Genomic DNA, 18,786 nt, shown 5'->3' on the forward strand with positions numbered 1-18,786 from the left:
CTGCCCCCTTAAAGTAGAAAAGGCACATTGTATGTTTTGCTTCAAAGGCAAATGTTCTGGGTTCTGCCACATTCAAATTGTCTCCAAGTAACTTATTGAGATTGGTTGGAAAGGATGTGTAAGGCTTTGGGGATAAGGCGGGGTGGGGGGGGGGGGGGGGGGGACTAAGTAGAATGCTGTTTCAGAGCCAGTGCAGACCCGATGGGCTCAATGGTCTCTTTTTGCACTATATAAAGATTCTGTGGTCCTAATCAGTCCCAGGATTCACTCAAACTGGAAATGAGTTGAACAGAAGTAACGTATAAAGTTCCGGTGTACTTTTACTGTCCCTGGATGTGACGTCTGGTGCCGGGACTGTCTCTGTTCACATTTCCCTTGACCACAATGCCAGCAATGCCCTAGTCAATGTTTTGGAATTGGGGCTTCGTACCACACACACACACACACACACACACACATTCAACCAACTGGTGCCACCCATGGGCCCAAAAGGACCGATGGTGTTAGCTGAGAGTATGTCATTGACCAATTTCACTCGAGGGCCGTCTCAATCACCATCTTATTATGTTTCACAACTGATTGATTTGCTGATACCCTCTCACCATTAGCTGTTGACCCCAATACTCAATGGAGGAAACAGAAGGGGAAAGAGTAAAAGCAAATTTACTGCGGATGCTGGAATCTGAAACCCAAAGAGAAAATGCTGGAAAATCTCAGCAGGTCTGGCAGCATCTGTAGGGAGAGAAAAGAGCTAACGTTTCCAGTCCGATGGCTCTTTGTCAAAGCTAACAGACAGAGAAAGTTGGAAATATTTATGCTGTGGAGTTAGAATGAAAGATGAGTCATAGCCACAGAAACCCAGAGAAACCGGGTGCTGATGGCCACAGAAACCAAGGGGAAAGAGTGCTAATGGCAGTCCCCAGAGAGGACAAAAGATGTGAAAGGTCAAACAGCAGAGAAACTAACATCAGAGGGTAAGCTGTAGGTGTGGGGGGAGGGGAAGGGGGAAGCAAAGAGGAGAAAGGTGCAGGAAAGATGGATAAGTTTGGGAGGGGGGGAATTTAAATCTATATTAAGAAAGAAAGAAATGGTAAAAGACAGTTAAAATGAAATGAAAACAAATGGGGCGAGGCGGGGCTGATCATCTAAAGTTGTTGAATTCGATGTTCAGGCCGGAAGATGAGATGTTGTTCCTCCAGTTTGCGTTGCGCTTCACTGGAACATTGCAGCAGGCCAAGAACAGACATGTGGGCATGGGAGCAGGGTCTTGTGTTAAAATGGCAAGAAACAGGAAGGTCAGGATCCTGAATGCGCACAGACCGAAGATGCTCAGCAAAGCGATCACCCAGTCTGCGTTTGGTCTCCCCGATATAGAGGTGACCACATTGGGAGCAGCGAATGCAGTAGACCAAGAAGGGGAGAGAGATTGCCAGGAACTGAGCCCAGGGGAGTGGAAACAAATGGCTAGGTACTTGTAATACAAGTGCTTTGGTGCAGTACCAAGGGGGTACTTGCACTGTCAAACGTGTTGCCTTTCAGATGCGACACTGTACCAAGACCCTATAAGTTCTCTCAGGCAGACCTAAAAGATCCCTGGGTGCACTGTGCCTAGGCTTGCCTACCTGTTGCTCACTTTAATAGTAGTGGAAATTGTGCAATCCAATCCTAGCAAGGCTATCGGCCAGGACAGAACTCCTGCCACTGTCCCTCCGCACCCCTAACCCAGCCCATCGACCAGATAGACAAATGCATGGGACAGGTGACTCTTTACATAGTGTTGATCCCGGGCGTGGTTACCATGGAACTGGTCTTTCCCATAAGCGGGTGTTCCAGCTTCGGGCTATGGATTGGGCTGTGCAGAAACACCGAGAAAAACATATCATATTACAGTTTGGCAACCTTGTGAAGGCAGTCTCGCCCAGTGATAGGCGGGGACACACCTGACGTAGGAAGGTCACTGAATCCACCTACTGGCTCAGTATAAAAGGTAAGGGAGAGGCAAAAATAGACATTGGACCAGTAGAAAATGTGGCTGGAGAAGTAATAATAGGAAACAAAGAAATGGCAGAGGAACTGAATAGTTACTTTGCATCAGTCTTCACGGTGGAAGACACCAGTGGGATGCCAGAGCTCCAGGAGAACCAGGGGGCAGAGGTTACTAAGGAGAAGGTTCTGGGGAAACTGAAAGGTCTGAAGGTGGATAAGTCACTTGGACCGGATGGACTACACCCCAGGGTCCTAAAAGAGATAGCTGAGGAGATTGTGGAGGCATTGGTGATGATCTTTCAGGAATCACTGGAGGCAGGAGGGGTCCCAGAGGACTGGAAGGTGGCTAATGTAACAGCACTGTTTAATAAGGGAGAGAGGCAGAAGATGGGAAATTATAGGCCGGTTAGCCTGACTTTGGTCATTGGTAAGATTTTAAAGTCTGTTATTAAAGATGAGATCACGAAGCACTTGGAAGTGCATGGTAAAATAGGACTGAGTCAGCACGGCTTTGTCAAAGGGGAAATGGAAGGGAAAATGGAGGCTATTTTCTAATTGGGGAAATGCTTCGGAAAGCAGAAGCACAAAGGTCCTTGGGAGTACTTGTTCACGATTCTCTTAAGAATAATGTGGAGGTTCAGTTGGCAGTTAAGAAGGCAAATGCAATGTTAACATTCATGCCAAGAGGGCTGGAATACAAGACCATGGATGTACTTCTGAGGCTGTATAAGGCTCTGGTCAGAACCCATTTGGAGTATGAGAGTAATTTTGGGCCCCAAATCTAAGGAAGGATGTGCTGGCCTTGGAAAGGGTCCAGAGAGGTTCACAAGAATGATCCCTGGAATGAAGAACTTGTAGTATGAGGAATGTTTGAGGACTCTGGATCTGTACTCGTTGGAGTTTAGGAGGATGAGAGGGGATCGTATTGAAATGTACAAGGTTCTGCGAGGCCTGGATAGAGTGGAAGTGGAGAGGATGTTTCCACTTGTAGGAAAAACTAGAACCAGAGGACACCATCTTAGATTGAAAATGAAATGAAAATCGCTTATTGTCACAAGTAGGCTTCAAATGAAGTTACTGTGAAAAGCCCCTAGTCGATACATTCCGGCGCCTGTTCGGGGAGGCTGGTACCGGAATTGAACCATGCTGCTGGCCTGTCTTGGTCTGCTTTAAAAGCCAGCGATTTAGCCCTGTGCTAAACCAGCCCCAAACCAGATTTAAATCCCTTTAAAACAGAGATGAGGAGGATTTCTTTCAGCCAGAGGGTGGTGAATCTGTGGAACTCTTTGCCGCAGAAGGCTGTGGAGGCCAAATCACTGAGTATCTTTAAGACAGAGATAGATAGGTTCTTGATTAATAAGCAGATCAGGGGTTATGGGGAGAAGGCAGGAGAATGGGGATGAGAAACACATCAGCCGTGATTGAATGGCGGAGCAGACTCGATGGGCCAAGTGGCCTAATTCTGCTCCTATGTCTTATGGTCTTACAGTACACTCACAGCTATTGACCCCAAAATCAAAACATTGGTGGGGGGTGGAACGGGCACCTCCTTTTATGGATTCTCAAATCTTCTCCCTATCTCTGTAACCTCCTCCAGCCCAACAATAATCCCAGGATCTTTCAATGCTGGTCTCTTGCGCATTCCCATTGGCTGCCGTGCCTTCAGCTGCCAAGACCCGCAGCTCTGAAATCCTCTCCCTAAAGCTCTCCGCCTCTCTACCCCCCCTGTCCTCTTTGACCAAGCTTTTTGTCTCCTGTCCAAATATGTAATGTGGCTCGCCGTCAAATTGTGTTTGATAATGCTCTCCTGTGAAACGCCCTCTGGATGTCGCGCTGCATTAGGGGCACCGTATAAGTGCAGGTTGTTGTACATTCTGCAGTTTATCCTCCTCTTGTCCCTTTCGCCTCAGCTGAGGTAGCTTCCTGTTCCCAGTATTGACGCTAATTGAATTTGATATATAACCAGCTGCACACAAAGCCTCCCTCTCTGAGCTATTATTAGAAGCTTCTGAATGGGTGATGGTGTTTGATCTTTTCTTCTGCGTCTGCAGTGCTGGAGCAGGAGTGTTCACCTCCGATTAATAATGACAGCTTTATAGCAGAATTAAAATAAAGCTGTGTTTCTGTGGCAGGCCCTGTAAGTGACAAACATTACTCCTCAGTACTTTACTTGCTGGTCTTGGATGCGGTCCAATTGACCTGTCATCCACAGTAATTGCCAAAAGTGGCATGTTTATTCCACTGGTGTTTGGGAGCCGGTTAGAGGAGAACTGGGAGGTGATATTGAGCAGAAAGTGGATCTTGCTTTGAATGGACGTGGCGTGAAGTTTTTAAGCCGATCTTATAGGTTTCAAAAACAAATTGTGACTTCACCGTCTGTGCCGGTTAGCTGTTTAAAAAGTGGATGAGCACCTGACACGTCATAAGATTCAATGATATGGGCCAAGTGCTGGCAGATGGGACTAGGTCAGGTGTTCTTAATGTGTCAGTGCCAACTCGATGGGCCGAAGGGCATCTTCTGCACTGTATTGTTCTGTGATTCTGTGGTGTGAAAGCGAGTGCCTGTAATGGTGAGCACGAGAGTACTGAATTGTCCTAAAAACCCATGTGGCTCACTCGCGCCCTTGAGGGAAATAAATCTGCTATGCTTACCGGTCGGGCTTGTAGGTGACTGCGGACCCGCTGTGGTGTGGCTCACCCTTTGCAGATCATTAGAGAAGGACAATAAATGCCATTTGTCCCCTCGGGTGAGGGCAAAAGATCCTGTGGCACTATTTGAAGAAGAGGTCGAGTTTTCTCTGGCTATTAAACTATCATCGTTTGTTGTATAAAACCCACCTAGTTCACTGTTGCCCCTTTAGGGAAGGAAATCTGCCGTTCTTACCCGGTCTGGCCTACACGTGACTCCAGACCCACAGCAGCACAGCCCTCTGAAAGGGCCGAGCAAGCCGCTAGGTTATGCCAGAGTAGTTGGGGACGGGCAGCAAGTGTTGGCCTCGCCCTATCCCAGGAAAACAAAAATTAAAAGCAACGGGAACCTGGTTTATTAAAATCAAAAACCTTTTTTCAGGTTTGTTTCTTCCGAGTTATGGAACAATACAGCACGGAAGGAGGCTGTGCAGGCTGTTTGAAAGAGCTGTACAATGAGTGCCACTCCCCCACATGGCTCTGCAAAGTTTTCCTTTTCCGGTTCAGGGGATGTGGGCGTCGCTGGCCGGGCCCAGCATTTATTGCCCATCCCTAATTGCCCTCGAGAAGGTGGGGGTGAGCTGCCTCCCTGAGACGCAGCAGTCCCATCGTGCTGGTAGGGCGGGAGTTCTAGGAATTTGACTGTGACGGAACGGCCGATATGTTTCCAGGTCAGATGAACCTGGAGGGGAACTTGCAGGGGACGGTGGTCCCATGCATCTGCAGCCCCTGTCCTTCTAGACGCTAGCATTCGTGGGTTTGGGAGGTGGAAGCACCTTCAGCTTCACCAGTTGAAGCACCTCCTCCCCACCTATGGCACCAAAATACATGACAAATTTGAACACCTCTGTTCAGTCTTCACCTTCGCAATTTCGAGGGACACAGCTCCAGCTTCTCTGGGTGCTCCATTAGTGTGTCCGCACTTCAACAATTGGTGACATTTAAATTTGTTGCAGCAAGTTGCGTACGTTTTTGTGTTTTTGTAATCTTATTTTTACGGTAACCAGAGTGTCTGAATATTTGTATTTTTATTCTTTGCTGGACAGTTCCTGAGGTTGCTGGGGCCTCCTGCCTCCTTACACCATCAGCATCCCCAATAGACATGGTGCCTGAAGAGAACGGCCCCACCGACAGACACCTGTAAGTACTTGACTCGGCTCGTCCACGGCGTGCGTTCCGGTGCCTGCTCTCCCACATTCCGATCAGAACTTTCCTGCGCGCTTCACGTTTCGTCCTGTCTTCCCTTTCAGCGCGACGGTTAAACTCAACATCAGTCAATGCTCAAAGCAACTTTCGACTGTGACCTTTCTCCTCCCATCTTTCCCCTCTTTTTAATCTTTCCCAAAGATGTTCCTGTGCCTATGCAAGAAAACCCTTCCTCCCCCCCCCCCAGTGGGCCATCTGTCACTTGATCTTCAGTTTTGCTGATCACTCCCCACTGTTCCACCCCCTCATATATAATCACACCTCTCCCATTCTTCAGCTCTGAGGAAGTGCCGTTCAGACTCAAAATGCTTTCCCCTCCTAAGGATGCCGCCAGACCTGCTGAGCATTTCCAGCTTGCTCTGTTCCTGTATCAATAAATGTACAGTGGTCACCTGCAGAATCCTCCAGCTATAACTGTAATCCACATCAGTGTGCAGCGTGACGGTTATCATCCACTTTGGCAGCAAAAACGGGAAGGCAGATTATTATCTGAATAAGGGATTGAGGGAGGGGAACGTGCAACAAGACCTGGGTGTCCTCGTACACCAGTCGCTGAAGATAGGCATGCAGGTGCAGCAGGCGGTAAAGAAGGTAAATGGCAGGAGGAGCTTGGTGGGGAGTTGGAGGGAGGCGTATGGGCAGACGCTCTGAGGAGGGTAAATGCAACCGCAACATGTGCCAGGCTCGGCCTGATTCAGTTCAAGGTGGTTCACCGGGCCCACATGACGGTGGCCCGGATGAGCAAATTCTTTGGACTGGAGGACAAGTGTGCTAGATGTGGGGGAGGACCAGCGAACCATGTCCACATGTTGAAATGAAATGAAAATCGCTTATTGTCACGAGTAGGCTTCAAGGAAGTTACTGTGAAAAGCCCCTAGTCGCCACATTCCGGCGCCTGTCCGGGGAGGCTGGTACGGGAATCGAACCGTGCTGCTGGCCTGCTTGGTCTGCTTTATAAGCCAGCGATTTAGCCTTGTGAGCTAAACCAGCCCCTGTTCTGGGTGTGTCCAAAACTCAGGGGATACTGGCAGGGATTTGCGGACGTCATATCCCGGGTACTGAAAACAAGGGTGGCGATGAGTCCAGAGGTGGCGATGTTTGGGGTGTCGGAAGACCCGGGAGTACAGGAGGGGATAGAGGCCGACGTTGTGGCCTTTGCTTCCCTGATAGCCCGGCGACGAATACTGTTGGCCTGGAGGGACTCAAAGCCCCCAAGGACCGAAGTATGGATGTCGGACATGGCAAGCTTTCTCGGCTTGGAAAAAAAATCAAGTTCGCCTTACGAGGATCACTATCGGGGTTCGCCCGGAGGTGGCAACCATTCATCGGCTTCTTCGCGGGGAACTAATCGTCAGGGGTGGGGGTGTAGAAGAATAGTGTAGAGTAGGGGGGAAGAATAGGCGGGTCTATCTGCGAGAGAGGTACTGTTATTTGCACTATGTTTTTTGTAATTGGTACCTGCATACTAATGTATATTGTTACTGTTTACAATGCCAAAAATACCTGAATAAAATTGTCTGTTTAAAAAAAAGAAGGCAAATGGCATGTTGACCTTCACAGCGAGAGGATTCGAGTACAGGAGCAGAGGTGTCCTGCTGCAATTATGATGAGACCACTCCCGGAATATTGTCTGCAGTTTTGGTCTCCTTATCTGCAAAAGGATATTCTTGCTATAGAGGGAGTGCAGCGAAGGTTTACCAGACTGATTCCTGGGATGGCGGGACTGATGTATGAGGAGAGGTTGAGCCGGTTAGGATTATATTCGCGGGAGTTCAGAAGAATGAGGGGGGGAATCTCGTTGAAACCCAGATAATTGTAATGGGACTAAACAGAATAAATGCAAGCAGGATGTTCCTGATGGCAGGGGGTGTCCAGCACCAGGGGCCACAGTCTAAGCATACAGGGTAGATCATTTAGGATAGGGGTGAGGAGAAATATCTTTACCCAGAGAGTGGTCGGCCTGTGGAATTCGTTACCACAGGAAATAGTTGAGGCCAAAACATTGTATGTTTTCATTGCATGCAGTTAGATATAGCACTCGAGGGCGATGGGATGAGAGGATATGGGGGGGAGGCGGGACAAACTATTGAGTTGGATAATCAGCCATGATCATAATGAATGGCGAAGCAGTCTCCTCCTGCTCCTATTTTCTGTTGCTTCTGACCGTGAGTCCATATTTTACAAGCACTTCATTCATCACGGTAGCATTGTGGTTAGCACAATTGCTTCACAGCTCCAGGGTCCCAGGTTCAATTCCGACTTGGGTCAGTGTCTGTGTGGAGTCTGCACATCCTCCCCGTGTGCGCGTGGGTTTCCTCCGGGTGCTCCGGTTTCCTCCCACAGTCCAAAGATGTGCAGGTTAGGTGGATTGGCCATGCTAAATTGCCCATAGTGTCCAAAATTGCCCTTAGTGTTGGGTGGGATTATGGGGATAGGGTGGAGGTGTTGACCTTGGGTAGGATGCTCTTTCCAGGAGCTGGTGCAGACTTGATGGGCTGAATGGCCTCCTTCTGTAAATTCTATGATAATCAATGCCGATCAACTTCTAAAATTATTCCTAAAAGGATATTTCACATAAACACAACTGCACTGTGATAGCACATAAATATTCAGCATCACTAACCCGTGCTAATTCACTTACTGTGCACAACAGCATGAGATACATTAATTTCAATTCAAATTAACATACTAATTGTAACATCTGCCCTCCTATTGATGTTTTTCTCTTCCTGTTTTCCTTTGATGATTCTCATGTTCTTCTGGTTTCTGTGCTTTCTATTTGCTGACCCATGGAAATGCCCCCCCCCCCCCCCCCAATGGCTTTTCCCAGTAAACTCAGCGACAACAAAGGAGCTCTTCATTTTGAGGCAGGCGTCAGGAGTCTGATTGTGATCCAGGCGGGGACTGTGACTAAACATCCGAGACCGAATCTTTCTTCCTGTCCCGAATGGAGGATCGCCATCAGATGGGGGTTGCGGGACTGTTTTTCTGTTCCTCCCTTATCATGTCTCATTCTTCATCTCACTTTCTTCCACCCAATTATCACTGCTCCTTTACCCCCCCTGCCCTCTCACATTTCAACTGGCTGAGAAGCAGTGGGCTGCCTGGGTAAACTGGAACCACGGCCCCAGTATATTTCGACAGCCTTGGGGGGGAAATGTAATAATGGTGTCTTTGTTAACAGCTTGGAAGAGAATGGCAAGCCTGTCGACCCAACTGAATGGAGCATCGCTGATGTGGTCAATTATTTTAAGGAGGCAGGATTCCCAGACCAGGCTAGTGCTTTCGAGGATCAGGTGAGTGTGGGACCTTTCTGGTGCTGGGATTCTTCCGTGTGAGTTTGAATTTAGGAACGTTACCATTGGTGTGGGACTATTTTCTGAATGCACGCTGCAAAATATTGAAGAGTGCACTTAAAATGTGTGTTTAGAATAGCTTAAACAAGAAATAACACGTCCCACACTTGTCATTAACTCTAGTGGAATTCTCTTTGCGAAGGATGGAATAGTGTATCCCCTTACAGCAGGGGATAAAGCGATATCCGGGATAGTGACTTCCTGCTCACTGCAGTCAGTTCAGGCTCTGGAGTGTCAAGGTTCTAGATGTCAATGGTCCATACCCATTGGATTTTGTGCCGGTGCCTCCCAAAGTGTGGGTCCTGAATCTCAATGAAGGAAACAATGATGATGTCAGGCATGAGTTGGCTATGATGGATTGGGTAATGTTAAGGGATGACGGTGGATAGGCAAAGATTCAAGGAACGGATAGGGGAGCTGCAACTGCAATTGTTCATTCCTGTCCGGCGCGAAAATAAAATGCGAGAGGGGCCAAACCACACAGTGGTTAGCACTGTTGCTTCACAGCGCCAGGGTCCCAGGTTTGATTCCCGGCTTGGGTCACTGTGCGGAGTCTGCACGTTCTCCCCTTGTCTGTGTGGGTTTCCTCCGGGCGCTCCAGTTTCCTCCCACAAGTCCCAAAAGACGTGCTTGTTAGGTGAATTGGACATTCTGGCAGCATGGCGGCGCAGTGGTTAGCCCTGCTGCTTCACGGCACCGAGGTTCCAGGTTCGATCCTGTCTCTGGGTCACTGTCCGTGTGGAGTTTGCACATTTTCCCCGTGTTTAACATAGAACAGTACAGCACAGAACAGGCCCTTCGGCCCTCAATGTTGTGCCGAGCCATGATCACCCTACTCAAACCACATATCCACCCTATACCCGTAACCCAACAACCCCCCCCCCCCCCCCCCCCCTTTAACCTTACATTTATTAGGACACTACGGGCAATTTAGCATGGCCAATCCACCTAACCCGCACATCTTTGGACTGTGGGAGGAAACCGGAGCACCCGGAGGAAACCCACGCACACAGGGGGAGGACGTGCAGACTCCACACAGACAGTGACCCAGCCGGGAATCGAACCTGGGACCCTGGAGCTGTGAAGCATTTATGCTAACCACCATGCTACCCTGCTGCCCCTTGCGTGTTTGCGTGGGTTTCGCCCCCACAACCCAAAAATGTGCAGGGTAGGTGGATTGGCTACGCTAAATTGCCCCTTAATTGGAAAAAATGAATTGGGTACACTAAATTTATATTACAGAAAAGAATTGGACATTCTCAATTCTCCCTGTGTACCCGAACAGGCAGTGGAATGTGGCGACGAGGGGATTTTCACAGTAACTTCATTGCAGTGTGAATGTTAGCCTAATTGTGACAATAAAGATTATTATTATTAGAATTAGAGGTAGTATTAGATGCAAGGAAGAGTCAATCAAACTGGCCAAAAGAAGCAAGAGCTGAAGATTGAGAGCAGTTTAGAATTCAGCAAAGGAAGACAAAGGGATAGATAAAGAAGGTGAAAATAGAGTAAGAAAGTAAGCTTGCAAGGAACAGACGAACTGTCTGGAGAAGCTTCTCTAGGTATGTGAAGAGAAAAAGATTGGTGAAGACAAATTTAGGACCCTTACAGTCAAAAATAGGGGAATTTATATATATTTTAAAAATTAATTTTTTAAGGAATGTGGGCATCACTGACTGGGCCAGGATTTGTTGTCCATCCTTAATTGTCCATCAGAAGGTGGTGGTGAGCTGCCTTCTTGCACAGCTACAATCCATGTGGTGTAGGTGCACCCACAGTGCAGTTAGAAAAGGGGTTCCAGGATTTTGACCCAGTGAAGGAACGGCGATATATTTCCAAGTCAGGATGGTGAGTGACTTGGAACTTCCCGGTACTGGGGAAGAAAGAAATGACTGACCAACTAAATACATGCTTTGGTTCTGTCTTCACAAAGGAGGATTGGGATTGGATTGGATTTGGGTTTATTGTCACGTGTACTGAGGTACAGTGAAAAGTATTGTTATGCGTGCAGTCCAGACAGATCATTCTATACAAAAAAACAAGATAAATACGTAACGTAAATATACAAACGCAGGCATCGGATGAAGCATACAGAGTGTAGTACTACTCAGTGGAGAAGATGTGTGAAGTGATCAGTTCAGTCCATAAGAGGGTCATTCAGGAGTCTGGTAACAGCGGGGAAGAAGCTGTTATTAAATCTGTTAGTGCGTGTTCTCGCATAAATGACATGCCAGAAATGCTGGGGAACACGGAGTTTAGTGAGCGGGAAGAATGGAACGAAATCAGTATCACTAGGGAAAGTTGTTGGGGAGATTGATGGGATTGAAGGCCGATAAATCTCTAGGGCTTGATAATCTATATCCCAGGGTATTTAAGGAAGTGGTGCTAAAAATAGTGGATGAATTGGTGGTCATCTCCCAGGATTCTATAGACTCTGGAACAATTCCTACAGATAATAATTTTATTAGTATAATAATTTTTATTGGTCTCACAAGTAGGCTTACATTAACACTGCAATGAAGTATTGGAAGGTAGCTAATGTAACCCCACTATTTGGAAGGGGAGATTGAGAGAAAACAGGGAATTATAGACCAGTCAGCCTGCCGTCAGTAGCAGGGAAAATGCTAGAGTCCATTATGAAAGATTTACTAGCAGTACACTTGGGAAAACAGTTGCAAGATCGGACAGTCAGCGTGGATTTATAACGGGGAAATCATGCTTGACAAATCGACTGGAATTCTTCGAGAATGTAACCAGCAGAGTTGATGAGGGAGAGCCAGTGGATGTGGTTTATTTGGACTTTCAGAAGGCTTTCGACAAAGTCCCACATAAGAGATTAGCGTGTAAAATTGAAGCGCATGGGATTGGGGGTAGTGTATTGAGATGGATAGAAAACTGGTTGACAAACAGGAAACAAAGAGTAGGAATAAACGGGTCTTTTTCCAAACTGTAGGCAGTAACGAGTGGGGTACCGCAGGGATTGGTGCTAGGACCCCAGCTAGTCACAATATATATCAATGATTAAGATGAAGGGACTAAATATAGCATCTCCAAATTTGCAGATAGTACAAAGCTGGGTGGGGGTGTGGAGAGTGAGCTGTGAAGAGGATGCAGAGATGCTTCAGTGTGATTTGGACAAGTTGAGTGAGTGGGCAAATGCATGACAGATGCAGCATAATGTGGATAAATGTGAGGTTATCCACTTTGGTAGCAAAATCAGCGAGGCAGATTATTATCTGAATGGGTATACATTGAGAAAGGGACTGTGCAACGAGACCTGGGTGTCCTCGTACACCAGTCGCTGAAAGTAAGCGTGCAAGTGCAGCAGGCGGTAAAGGCAAATTGTATGTTGGCCTTCATAGAGAGAGGATTTGAGTACAGGAGCAGGGATGTCTTGCTGCAATGATACAAGGCCTTGGTGAGACCACACCTGGAATATTGTGTGCAGCTTTGGTCTCCTTATCTGAGGAAGGATATTCTTGCTGTAGAGGGTGTGCAGCGAAGGTTTACCAGACTGAGTTCTGGGATGGCGGGACTGACGTAGGTGGAGAGTTGCACTGTTTAGGATTATATTCGCTGGAGTTTAGAAACAGGAGGGGGGGTCTCATAAAAACCTATGGATAAGGGGCAAACCATTTGGATTTGGATTTTGTTTATTGTCACGTGTACAGAGGTACAGTGAAAACTATTTTTCTGCGAGCAGCTGAAACAGATCTTTAAGTGCATGAAAAGAAAATATATAATAGGGCAACACAAGGTACATAATGTAAATATATAGACACCAGCATCGGGTGAAGCATACAAGGGTGTCGTGTTAATCAAGTCAGTCCATAAGAGGGTTGTTTAGGACAGAGATGAGGAAAAATGTCTTCACCCAGTGAGTGCTCGGTCTCTGCAATTCGCTACCACAGAAAGCAGTTCGGGCCAGAATATTGTATGTGTCCAAGAAGGAGTTAGACATAGCACTTGGGGCGAAAGGGATCAAAAGATATGGGGGGAAAGTGGGAACAGTTACATGGAACATACAGTGCAGAAAGAGGCCATTCGGCCCATCGAGTCTGCACTGACCCATTTAAGCCCTCACTTCCACCCTATCCCCATAACCCAATAACCCCTCCTCACCTTTTTGGACACGAAGGGCAAATTAGCACGGCCAATCCACCGAACCTGCACGTCTTTGGACTGTGGGAGGAAACCAATGCACCCGAGTTACTGAGTTGGATGATCAGTCATGACCATAATGAATGGCGGAGCTGGCTCGAGGTGCCGAGTGGCCTCCTCCTGCTCTTATATTCTATGTTTCTATGGGTCACGTGCAGCTGAGTAGCAACCCAAAAGCCTTCCGGCTGCATTTTCCTTAAGGACAACCCCTATGAAGGTCCGGGTAACAAAATGGCTCTTTTTGGTGGCTGTCTCTTAATACGTTTATGCTGGGACTCTCTCAGGCTTCTGGTATTTCCACTGACTGTCTAAACCTGCCCAGCTTTTTAAGTTGGTTATCAGCCTCTTGCCTCAGCAGTGCCCTCATTAGTGAAGAGAGCGCTCATCAGAAACTTACGGTAAATGAAAAAGCCCTGAGGAAAATTGATGTACAGAGAGCTCTGGGTGTTCAGGTCCATTGTACCCTGAAGGTGGCTGCGCAGGTCGATAGAGTGGTCAAGAAGGCATACTAAGCTGGAACAAGCCTTTCCATTCACCTGAGGAAGGAGCAGTGCTCCGAAAGCTCGTGTTTGAAACAATCCTGTTGGACTTTAACCTGGTGTTGTAAGACTTCTTACTGTGCTCACCCCAGTCCAACGCCGGCATCTCCACATCAAGAAGGCATACAGCATGCTTTCCTTCATCGGAAGGGGTATTGAGTACAAGAGTCGGCAGGTCTCGTTACAGTTGTATAGGACTTTGGTTAGGCCACATTTGGGTTACTGCGTGCAGTTCTGGTCGCCACATTACCAAAAGGATGTGGATGCTTTCGAGAAGGTGCAGAGGAGGTTCACCAGGATGCTGCCTGGTATGGAGGGCGCTAGCTATGAAGAGAGGTTGAGTAGATTAGGATTATTTTCATTAGAAAGACGGAGGTTGAGGGGGGGCCTCATTGAGGTCTACAAAATCATGAGAGGTATGGACAGGGTGGATAGCAAGAAGCTTTTTCCCAGAGTGGGGGACTCAATTACTAGGGGTCACGAGTTCAAGGTGAGAGGGGAAAAGTTTAAGGGAGATATGCGTGGAAAGTTCTTTACGCAGAGGGTGGTGGGTGCCTGGAACACATTGCCGGCGGAGGTGGTAGAGGTGGGCACGATAGCGTCATTTAAGATGTATCTAGACAGATACATGAATGGGCAGGGAGCAGAGGGAAACAAATCCTTAGAAAATAGGCGACAGTTTTAGATAGAGGATCTGGATCGGCGCAGGCTTGGAGGGCCGAAGGGCCTGTACCTGTGCTGTAATTTTTCGTTGTTCTTTGTACCATCGTTTTGCAGTAAATGGCACTTGTTGGTTGAATGAGAAGCAGAACACTGTACACGCTGGAATCTACTTAGCGACAGCTGGCTGGACCATAAATGGACCGGAACTACCTTCTGGCCTCAAGGCATGGGAGTGGCTATCGGACTCCCGTTCAGAGGGATCTGATGCACCTTATTTCTGGAGGGATCTAATTGAAAATTAGGGAATCCACACCGAAACCGTCTAGAACCTTGGTTGGACTGCACATGGAGAGCTCCATGCGGTTCTGACACCGTGTTAGAAAGAAAAGGGTGTTGGGGACATTGGAGAGGCTGCAGCGAAGACTTGCTAGGATGATGTCAGAAATTCCTGGGTGTACGTATCAGGAAAGGATCGATAAGCCGGGGTCTCTTTTTTTTCTTGAAGAAAGAAGGCTATGGGGTGAGCGGTCTCAAAGAAAAGATGCTTTTGATAAGAGTAGATACGGAGAGAATGTTTCTGCTTGTGGGGTAGAGCTTGTACTGGAGGTCATCAGTGTAAGGTGGCCATCGAGGAACCCAGAAATGAAATTCGGAAGAATCCTTTTCACCCAGAGAAAGTGGTGAGAACGTGGAACTCGCGACCACAGGGAACGATTGAAGCAAATGGCATTGAGGCAGTTTAAGTGAAAACAGGCAAGCGCATGAAGGCGAAAGGAATAGAGGGTTACCGCTAGACTTAGATGATGTGGCGCAGTGGTTAGCACAGCTGCCTCACCGCGCCAGGGACACGGGTTGACTGCCTGTGGAGTTTGCACGTTCTCCCCGTGTCCGCGTGGGTTTTCCTCCGGGTGCTCCCGTTTCCTCCCACAGTCCAAAGATGTGCAGGTTAGGTGGATTGGCCATGCTGAATAGCCCCTTGATGTTCAACGGTTCGGTGGGATTAAGGGGATTGGGCCTGGGTAGGGTGCTCCTTCGGAGGATCGGTGCAGACCTGATGGGCCGAATGGCCTCCTCGGGATTCTATGGTGGGAGGAGGCTCAAGTGAAGTGTAAACACCGGCATGGACTGAATTGCCTATTTCTGTGCCTTGTAGCCTCTGTATGTAATAACGTTCCTCTATATGCATGAATGTGGGCTTCCCGAATCCAGCGGGGTCTGGTACCCCAAGCAATGATTGCCGGATGTCCACCCAGAGCGTCTCCTCTCCTTGTGTGTACATAGATTCCAAGTGCGCGAGTTGGATGTTGTAGTTGAGGCGTAACGGGGTCTGTGGCTGGGACAGGAGCGCACACCTCATTCTAGTGAAGTAATGATGTTATTGAGTTAAAGATTCTTATTCTTCCTTATTGCAGGAGATTGATGGCAAGTCCCTGCTCCTAATGAAGAGGAACGATGTTCTGACGGGACTGGCAATTAAACTGGGCCCCGCACTGAAGATATACGAGTATCATATCAAGGTGCTGCAGTTACACCATTTTAACAATGAGGCGCTCTCATGCTGATGGATGCCTGCCATTGGCAGCAGATTGTGTGCCCTGTCCACCCAGCTTCTAACTGCACGTGCTCCACTGCAGCCTCACTTTAATGTATTCCCAAATTAAATTCGTCCGATTTTTAAAGGGAAAGGAGGAACGCCGGCAGGAATAAGACATTTATTTAAGAAGAAGTGCTGGGTTTGTACAAAGCAGGATTTGGGGAGCGTTGAAACCTCTCTCGTCACGGTATGACCCACACTGCACTGGAATCCCCCACCCCCCTCCCTTTTCTGTGGCCCAACTGAGTGCCCCGTGCTGGGCTTGTTGCGGGATCTCGTCACCTGGCTGGCGCCAAGAAAATGGCCGTGCTGAATTGGCTGCGATTGTGAGTGTGCCGGCCTGTGATGGGGGAGGTGGCGGAGGGGAAGATAGAGCAATAAGTACTGAACAGAATGAGCGTCTTCCGACAGTCGGGGTGGGGGCAGGCAGCTCGATTGTAGCTCCCCAATAAAGGGAAATCCCCTTCAAAATGAACACTCAATCTTTTCGTGGGGGCCCATAGGTTGCGGTGCAGCGGGATTGTTATAAATGTTATCCCCCATGCTCTCTATCTCTTCACAATTACGCCCTCGTTACGTTAATTACTTTTGGAGTCTTGCTTCAAGCGAGTACAGTTGTCACTGGTGCTGGAAGTGTGCCTCGTCTATTTTGAAAGTTTTTGTTACACTAGATGTCACCTGTGTGCTCCGAAATGCAACAAGCCTTAAATTGAAATCTTGTGAGCTGGGGGTTCTGACTGTTTACTCACACTCGCAAGATTTTGTGTGTTGCCGAATGAGTCTGCAGAATAAAAAAAAATGTATTTAAAATGTTCGCAATTCCTCTCAACTGTTTTCTTCCTTTGGCTATCCCTGTATGGAATTCTGGCTGTGTAAACTTGCCATGTAACTGCGCCCCCGCCTGGCAGAAGGATGTAACTGCAACGTGACGTGTTTACATGGGCAGTTTGTATTATAAATCTGGAATTTATTTGGGGAAATATCAAAATGAGTACAGGATGTATTCCTTTGTAATGGAAGCATAATTCAGTGTGCTCTAGTCTGGTTATTCCTCGCTCAGTCTGAAACTATGCTTGACCTGACTCTTCATCTCCAACTCCGGGGCAGGTTGTTTTGCCGTTATAACCACCCTCTTGGGGTGTTCAGTGGGTAGAGCTTTAATGCAGTGTTGCTCAGTGAAGGTGACAGATTAGCCAATTCCTTGCTTTCGGGGATTCATTTCCTGTAAATCTTTTGGGACATTTGCCTTCAGAAGATTTAAGTGCAAACTTGGCTTGTGTTCACGTGCAGGGTTCTGGAAGTTTCTGCCCGCGTGTGTCCAGATGCTGGGTTAAAAACGTGGCCTTTTTTTATTTAGCCTTTCTGCTTGGCAAACCTTTGAGCTAAACCTTTCTTCCTGTGACCTACGTCTGGTTTTCCCTTTTGAGTTTTTTTTCCCCCCGCCAGTTTCAGCTGATAGTTTCACTCACAGTCTGGTTGAATCACCTCGAGGGGTTACCTTGGGCCCATCTGCGCGCCTGAGGCCCTGGTTTGAAAATGACTAAAGCGGAAGGTGCCTTTGTTGGCCAGCTCTTGCTCAGGCTGAGGAATTATAGGGTATTCGGTCCCGCTCATTTTAAACGCTCGTCGTCTGGGCCACGTGAGAAACCCTTCTTTGGCGAAATCAAAATCGGGGCGTTGGTGCCACCATAAGTTACCCCACAATTCAGCTCAATTGCAGAAGTGATTCAATAAAAGTTGGGATGGGGAAGAACTCGACTTGGGAGTATTTGCCTTGGTTTCAGGAAGACATCACTCAGCATCTTCACTGCAGCTCTGCACGGTAGATACAGAGCGAATGCCGTGCATCGTGAAAACATAGCGTACCGTTACGAAGCATTAAATCCACCACATAGCCAACCCACCAACATAGAATAGTGTTCTGTTCTATTATAATAATCGTATTCTGTTCTATGATGGTGAGTTTATTTGACTACTTGGCGCATTTAACATTTCGTAGAATATTCATAGAATTTACAGTGCAGAAGGAGGCCATTCGGCCCATCGAGTCTGCACCGGCCCTTGGAAAGAGCACCCCACTCAAGCCCCCGCCTCCACCCTATCCCAGTAACCCCACCTCACATTTTTTTGGACACTAAGGGCAATTTAGCACGGCCAATCCACCTAACCCGCACATCTTTGGACCGTAGTAGGAAACCGGAGCACCCGGAGGAAACCCTCGCAGACACGGGGAGAACGTGCAGACTCCGCACAGACAGTGACCCAAGTCGGGAATGAAACCTGGGACCCTGGAGCTGTGAAGCAATTGTGCGAACCCCACCGTGCTGCCCATTTCACAAGCCTATTGTGGTCCCAAACTGACTTTGGAACAGGAGGAGGCCGTTCAATTAGATGAGGGCTACTCTGTATCCGAGCCCCGTCGACACCACCAGCTCTGTACCCCTGAACAGCCTTAACCAACTTCATCTTATAAATCTCCGTTTTGAAATCTTCAGTTGAGCCTCCAGCATCTTTTTGCAGGGGAGGAAGTTCCAGGTTTCCAGCAGCCTTTTGAAAGTTTGCCTATGAACAACAATGCTGTGCGGCCTAGCCC

The 18,786-nt window shown here is 47.9% G+C and overlaps 1 protein-coding gene across 1 annotated transcript in view; it reads left to right on the forward strand.

The window, feature by feature from the left end:
- Positions 1 to 17,007, forward strand: part of samd1b (sterile alpha motif domain containing 1b) — a 66,064-nt gene extending 49,057 nt beyond the window's left edge. Inside the window, exons 6-8 of the mRNA XM_038784693.1 lie at positions 5,721 to 5,814; positions 9,065 to 9,176; positions 16,012 to 17,007. Of these exons, the coding sequence (XP_038640621.1) occupies positions 5,721 to 5,814; positions 9,065 to 9,176; positions 16,012 to 16,161 (356 nt within the window). The 3' untranslated portion in view covers positions 16,162 to 17,007. The remainder of the gene's footprint in view (positions 1 to 5,720; positions 5,815 to 9,064; positions 9,177 to 16,011) is intronic.
- The last annotated feature ends 1,779 nt before the right edge of the window (positions 17,008 to 18,786 follow it).

This window comes from Scyliorhinus canicula, chromosome 25 (genome assembly GCF_902713615.1).
Source record: "Scyliorhinus canicula chromosome 25, sScyCan1.1, whole genome shotgun sequence".
In the NCBI taxonomy this organism is placed as follows: Eukaryota; Metazoa; Chordata; class Chondrichthyes; order Carcharhiniformes; family Scyliorhinidae; genus Scyliorhinus; species Scyliorhinus canicula.